Here is a 7,477-nt window from a genome sequence, read left to right as displayed (position 1 = left end):
CACAAACTGGAATGCTACATAGTCATGAAAAGGAATGAACTACATTTCTATTACACAACATAGATAAGTCTCACAAATATAACACTAAATAAAAGAAACAAGACCCAAAAGATTACCTACTACATGATTCCACCTACATAAGTTCCCAAAACCTAACTATAAGAGGCAAAATTTAACTGTAGTGTTTAGGAATGCACATGAGTGGTAAAATTATAAAGAAAATCAAGGAGGTATTTACCAGCAGAGTCATGAAAGTGCTTGTCTTTGGGAAGGTGGTGATTGGGAAGGGACAAGAGGGACACTTCTAGTGTGCTGACAATGGTCCACTGCATGCACAGATGTTTATACAGATGCTCACTTTCTGATAACTGACTGAATTGAGTCTTCTGATTTGTGCCCTTTTCTGTATTTGTATGACATTTAAACATAAAGAAAGTTAAAGGAAGTGGACGGAGGCATATCTTCAGATGAACCAAAATGTAAAAACAGCAGCTCAGAGCATGAACACCAAAGGTGCAGTTAAGTGAAACTGTTCTATTCCCAGAATGATTTCTATTTTGTCCAGGGTCAGTTATTTTGTTTGTCTTGACAATATCCTTCAGCCTGTTGGTTTTCTTCACGTCAGGTATCCTCGCAGAGATACTATCAAAAGTCAATGACACATAAAAATAGATGTTTAATTGTATAAAGTTTAAAGGGTAATCAACAAAAATTTAAATATACAATTATAATCACTGGAAGAAGTAAGAGAGAAGGGAGATAAAACTGAAATAAATGCACATCTTTCATAGAAGGGGAGAGTAAATGTTATCGATAATGATAAACCAAAGAAGATAGAAGTAAATTATCCATAGATATGATGGAAACCATTAGAAGAATTAGAAATAGTAAAAAATGGTTGATTCTGCGGGGAGGGACTAAGGTAGGGACAGGGAGATAATGTTTTCCATTATCAACCCTCTGGACTATGTGATTTTTGTTTTGTTTTGTCATGTGCATATTACCTTGAAAAATCTCATAAGACTCTTATGAGATTCCAGGTTGAATCCTTCTCATATACTTGATTTAAGAATTGCTTCTTGAGTTTGTGGCATTATGACTAGTCCAAGAATAACATCAACAATCTGTAGATGGTGTAGTTGGTTTTCTTGTTTGTTTGTTTGTTTGTTTGTTTTGTTTATTTATTTTGAGAGAGAGAGAGAGCAGGGGAGGGGCAGAGAGAGAGAGGGAGAGAGAGAATCCCAAGGGAATCAAGAGCTGGATGCTTAACTGACTGAGTCACCCAGGAGCCCTGTGAACCCTATTTCTAAAGTAATGTTAGGAGTTATAGCTTGGCAATGACTAATTATTGTAGAGCTTCAAAATCATAATTTTATAATTATTTATGTTTCCTTTAAACTTATTTTTAGAAATATTTAATTAGAAACAAGGCAGGTATACAATTACATTGTACACAGAGAAATAGGAAGTTAGAAATATTTCTACTCAACAGTTTGAAAAATAGCTAAAGTATCAAATCAAAAGTAGATAAGTCAATGATAAAAGTAAAATTTCCAAAACAGGATATATGACCTCACACCAGTCAGAATGATGTGACAAGAAATAGCAAGTGTTGGCGCCTGGGTGGCTCAGTTGGTTGAGTGTCCAACTTTTCATTTCGGCTCAGGTCATGATCTCATGTTTAGGGAGATCGAGCCCAGAGTCAGGCTGTGCTGACAGCATGGATCCTGCTTGGGATTCTCTCTCTCTCCCTCTCTCTCTGCCCCTCCCCTGTTCACAGGCACAAGCTCATTCTCTCTCTCAAAATAAATAAATATTAAAAAAAAAAAAGAAACAGCAAGTGTTGCCAAGGATGAGGAGCAAAGGGGATCCTCGTGTGCTGTTGCTGGGAATATTAACTGCTGCAAATGCTGTGGGAAAAAGTATGGAGGTTCCTTAAAATTAAAAATAGAAAATACTGTATGATCCAGTAATTCCACTACTGGGTATTTACCCAAAGAAAATGAAAACACTAATTCAAAAGATCTAGGCACCCCTATGTTTATTGCAGCATTATTTACAATCGCTAAGATATGAAAGCAACCTAAGTGGTCGTTGATAGATGGATAAAGAAGTAGTATATATATGCAACGGACTATTACTCAGCCATAACAAGGGATGAGATCTTGTTATTTGTGACAACATGGATAGACCTGGAGGGGTATTATGCTATGTAAAGTAAGTCAGAGAAAGAGATACTGTGTGATTTCACTTACATGGGGAATCTAAGAAACAAAACAGATGAACAAATGAACAAATAAACATACAAACAAAACCCAGAAACAGATTCATTGATATAGGAAAAAAAACTGGTAGCTGCCAGAGGGGAGTGGGGTGGGGAGGTGGGAGAAATAGGTGAAGGGGATTGAGAGATAACAGACTTCCAGTTTTAAATAACAAATCACCAGAGATGAAAACTTAAGTACAGTAAATTTAGTCAATAACAAGGTTGTATAGTGACAGATGGTAACTATGTTTATAGTGGTAAGCACTGCACGATACATAGAAGTGTTGAATCACTATATTGTGTACCTATACTATACTTCAAAACAAAAATATTTATATTAGAATAATGTTAAAATCTATATATTCTAGATATTAAGATTTTTTTAACATTTATTCATTTTTTTAATTTCTTATTAAATTTTTTTTTAATGTTTATTTATTTTTGAGACAGAGAGACAGAGCATGAACAGGGGAGGGTCAGAGAGAGAGGGAGACACAGAATCCGAAGCAGGCTCCAGGCTCTGAGCTATCAATGCAGAGCCCGACGCAGGGCTTGAACTCACGGACCGCGAGATCATGACCTGAGCTGAAGGCGGACACTTAACCGACTGAGCCACCCAGGCGCCCCTAACGTTTATTCATTTTTGAGAGAGAGCACGAGTGTGCAAGTGGGGGAGGGGCAGAGAGAGAGAGAGTGGGAGACACAGAATCTGAAGCAGGCTCCAGGCTCTGAGCTGTCAGCACAGAGCCCAATGTGGGGCTTGAACTCACAAACCACGAGATCATGTCCTGAGCCAAAGTCAGATACTTAACTGACTCAGCCACCCAGGAGCCCCATATTCTAGATATTTTTTAAACAACAAAGTTCACTTGTGTTTCTTCTGCTCTGTCTGCATACCTTATAAACATTTCTTTGGGGTGAACATCTGAGAAAAAAAATCAAGGCTCATTTTTTTTTTTTAAAAAGTAAAGTTTAACTATTTAACTTTTCCTATATTTTTTCCTCATAAAAAAAATTTCTGAGATCTTTAAATGCCTCCTTTCATTATTTTATCTCTGTAAAATGTGGGTATTAAAATTCTCCCCTTTATCACTCTGAAAACGATTTTTCTCTATTTCCTCCAGTTAATTTTTCTAAAAATCTGGGAACGCCCATTGTACTATCTGCCAAGTATTTTAAAGTAAAAAAAAAAATGCTGAGAACATCTGTTCTAGAGAAAAGGTCTTGTAGGGTTTTTTTTTTTGTTTTTTTTGTTTTTTTTTTACCTCACACAGCAATCTTACACATCGTTTTGCATAGAGGAGTTGCTCCAAAGCTGTTTGCTGTATTGAATCATATTGAGTATTATAATATATGGTATAACATTATTATAATAGGACTAGCCCAAACTGGAGTGAAAAAAATCAGAGTTTATGGTATAAGAAAAGTGATCAATCATGTGTAACAACAGAATTGAAATTTTCTTGTCAGATACGCTAGTATAACTAAGTGAAGTCCCTCCATTCATTTAAGTGCATTACTGGATGTCCACTCTGTGCCAGGCACTACCCTAGGCTCTGTGCCCACAAAGATAGACAAGACAAGATCCTTCCTCTATAATCACTCACAGCCTAGTGGAGGCGGCCAACCAGAGACTGGGAAGTTACTAAACCACAGGACGTGGACTATGGCAGGTCCAAATTTTCTGTCCCTCTAACTCCTTTCTATTTACTGCTAAGGTGATGGGAGTAAAGAAGCAAAAGCTTTATCAGCATAATAATTAGCAAGAGAGGGGTCCATCTGCCTTATAGAAAGACTTAGGCTTGCCCCCTAAACACAAAAAATTATCCTGACCTAGGAGACCTTGCGTGCACTCCTTTAGGATGGGGGCACTCAGCAGTGGAACCCTGACTCTGGAGAGATGCCTGGAGGGTCTCTCAGGAAGGAGGTGGATGCCAGGGAGAGGTGAGGTAGAAACAGAGTCCTGGATTTTCACAGGGGCAGATTTTGCATGGATGGACACAGCAGGAAAAATAAGTGTCAGTATTCATGATTGGCTAATGGCAAGGTTGTCTGTTACACCCCTAGACGTTGAGGTCTTCATTACTCCCATGAATGACGGTTACTGCTATAGTGAAGATGTGCTCAGTGTCCCACAGCTACGAAAAATTGCCCCACTCAGGCTGCACTGCAGATGTGAGGAGGGCAATGGAGGTATGAGAAAATGGTTGGGAATATGAAAATTGTTCAGTAAGGCTCAGACATGCACCATGTGTCCAAAGAAGCTGACCCGTTGCAGTGCTTTCTTATGAAATGACAATCAGTCAACTACCATGATTGTTCTTACCCTCCGCAGACTTGGGGGGGGGGGGGGCGCAGGAAGTACAGCTCAGTGCTGAGCAGAAGATGCTCCTTTTGAGGATGAGGAATAAAAGAAAGGGCAGGTTGGGTTGTCTTCCTCAGGAATGGAGTCCACAGGTGACAAAGATTTATAATACTCATCTTCCCCATCAAGCACTTTGATTTGGCTGCAACAAAGAAAAGAGTTTTCAGGAAAAAGAGAAAACAAATGCCGCAGTCATCACCCAGGCAGCTAACAGTGCATGAGTACTGGGAACAGGGCTGGGTCCCACCCCCGGAAGGGAAGGACAACTTAGGGTACCTCAGCGTGACCCAGAACTCAGGAACTGACTCTGATCCACCAAGGCTTTGCCTCTGGGTCACAGACTGATAAAGGGCTGAATTTAGTGGCGTCTGGAGGCTGTGATCATATTACAGCTTTTCTGTCTGAATTTACTTGTCTGTCCCTGTTTGGTTCCTAGATGAGAAAGTTCCCCTCTTGCCCTCCTCCAGTTCTCAAATTAGTACCAGTTAGCTATGTCACTGTATTCTCGGTCAAGATACTAACAATCAAATGGGCCACAAACTCTTTAGTGTCCTGTGTCTAACCACAGGGGGAAATTTTCCTCTGTGTATCTTTAAGGCCCAGGGGTAGGGTGATGTGGGAAGTGGCCTGTTTGCACTGTGTGGAATGCTCTCATCTGTGAGAGAGTTTTATACAATCTGCTATGACTGCAATTAGGAGGAAACTACAATTTCCTGGGATAATTATGAGAAATAACATTTGCCTTTAGGTGGCAATTTCAGCCTTTTTGGACAGAATAGACTCAAGTTTTATATAGCTGCTACTGTGAAAAGTAGTTTCCAGTGTCAATAATAGTGGTGATATCCCCATTTGCATATTTTTAGAAGCTCTTCTGGAAAGTTTTGCATTTTCTGTAATATCACAAAGGACCCCTTCTGTTTACAGTTGCTTAGAACTAAGAAGACAGATATTTACCCAAGTTTTCTTGGCTTCCTTTTGCTCCCTTGATATTCTAGAGTTCCCTGTGGAGAGGGCCAAGAACACACAGTCAAAGCAAAGCAGCAAGTCGTTAATTTTTAATTCAAAGTGATTTTGTGTTGAATGCAAGCAGATGCTGATAATATCAGAAGTCACAGCATAATTTTTTTGATCAAAGGGCTCAAGTGAGCCTGATGAAGCATGCATCTTGCTCGTCTTTGATAAACCACATCAATTATTCACCGTGAAGGCAGACATCCTGACATGAAAGCAACAGATAAAGAGCCTAAGCACATGTTCAAGAAGAGAGCATAAGAGAGTGGGGGTGGGGCTGGAGGGGCTGGAACAGGTATTAATAACAGAATTATTAACTGGAAACAAAGCCAGTGAAACAGCTTTATGGCCACTTTGAACTCACATTTAACTGGTTATAGTACATGGTGTCCTCAGGGCTACTCAACATTTTGGGCTGCTGACATCTTCGGCGAGGTGTTCGCTGCTTCTGTACAAGACCATTTTCTGAAACTGCAACAAGACAGCAAAACTTTACTGTAAACCATCTAAGGTATTGGGAAAATTAGGTAAAAATCACTCTTCACATAAATGCACTTAGTGGAAACTGTGTCTCATTTTAATGGGCATGTTAGAGCTCTGCTAATATTGGCAGAAATATCATCCTAAAACACATACACACACATAGGAATTGCTAAGTGTAAACAAGGGCCACTGTCTGTAACTTTGCCTTCATCTCTCTTATCTAAATCAGAAGTCAAGAGTGACAGAAAGCAAATTGGTTTGTCCATGCTGGTGAAGTAGAGGTTGGTGGCCAGCCTTTGTAGAGCACAGAGTCCTATCTTCATGGGATAACTCAGGACAATGAAGGCAATCCGGGATAGTTTGCACCACATCTTACAGTGAGGGTTCAAAGACATCTGGAGCACACACCCTCTTGGGTAGATGAGAAGCAAACCTTTTGGTGGGATACGTTTCGGAGGGAAAATGGCTTGAGCTAGTATTTACTGAAATGCTTTGAACAATACCATTGATCCATGCAATCTCTGGAGATAGCATAAAGGAGAAGGGGAAAAGATAATTGCATGATTTCACAGAGCAGCCTCTCCGTGTTAGCCCCGATTTCAGAACCCTGGACCAAGAGTGAACTGGAGTTTAAGAAACCACGTGTCCAATGAAGTCATGATTTATTTCCCTTCCAAGCAGATGATTTTTGTGGAATCTGCTGTCCTTTTGGCACTATATCTGAATCAGGATTTAGCAGTTTTAACTTCTTGCCAACACACACACACACACACACACACACACACACACACACACCCCAGAGCTGCCACACAATACTGTTTATGAATGTTACAGTCCAGAGAAGAGTTCTCACTTTCCTGGGCCGAGTGTGTATCATATTCATAAAACAGGGTTGTAGAATTGTACCTGGAATCATAGTTTGACTTCACTAGAGGTTCTCACTATTTAGGGAAACTCTGGGGGAATTTTCTAAGTGAAGAATGACTCAGCAAGAACCATTATGAATAGCAAATTATCAGTTTCCTAAGTATGAAGTTTCACACCTTTACTGTTCTTGAACTGGAACCTATCTATATTGGCCAAGACTATTAGAACCATACAAGGATTTAGGAACTATTTATTCTAAATGCCTATTTTTTATTTTTTATTTTTTGGAAAAGAAAACAGGCCCACGAACGTTGAATGACTCATCCCAGATGAAATGGGAGAGTGAGGACCTAACCCTAGACTCTTACCTCCTGTTCTGGAAGCATTCTTTTTAAAACTATAGCATACTGTCCTTCTTAACAAGAAACTTTTTTTGTAAGCTAAGATCTAAGTAAAAGTAAGCTCCATCGTGCTATGTTGCTTGC

General features: G+C 39.6%; 1 protein-coding gene across 6 annotated transcripts in view; it reads right to left on the bottom strand.

Annotated features, from left to right (window-relative positions):
* Nucleotides 1-462: 462 nt before the first annotated feature.
* The window catches only part of MYO3B (myosin IIIB), a 490,117-nt gene continuing 483,102 nt past the window's right edge, over nt 463-7,477 (bottom strand). For 4 of the 6 annotated variants that reach the window (XM_045480150.1, XM_045480152.1, XM_045480151.1 and 1 more), the window contains 3 exons: nt 6,007-6,113; nt 5,586-5,632; nt 3,042-4,773 (listed from right to left, as the gene is read on the bottom strand). In XM_045480150.1, coding sequence (XP_045336106.1) covers nt 4,635-4,773; nt 5,586-5,632; nt 6,007-6,113 — 293 coding nt within the window. In that variant the 3' untranslated portion in view covers nt 3,042-4,634. Of the gene's footprint in view, nt 643-3,041; nt 4,774-5,585; nt 5,633-6,006; nt 6,114-7,477 lie in introns of those variants that run through there. The other 2 variants (XM_045480149.1, XR_006712951.1) reach the window with 2 other exon arrangements.

Source organism: Leopardus geoffroyi, chromosome C1, assembly GCF_018350155.1.
Source record: "Leopardus geoffroyi isolate Oge1 chromosome C1, O.geoffroyi_Oge1_pat1.0, whole genome shotgun sequence".
Lineage (NCBI taxonomy): Eukaryota > Metazoa > Chordata > Mammalia > Carnivora > Felidae > Leopardus > Leopardus geoffroyi.
The sequence above is the reverse complement of the archived record's forward strand: the minus strand, read 5'-3'. Positions and strand labels throughout refer to the sequence as shown.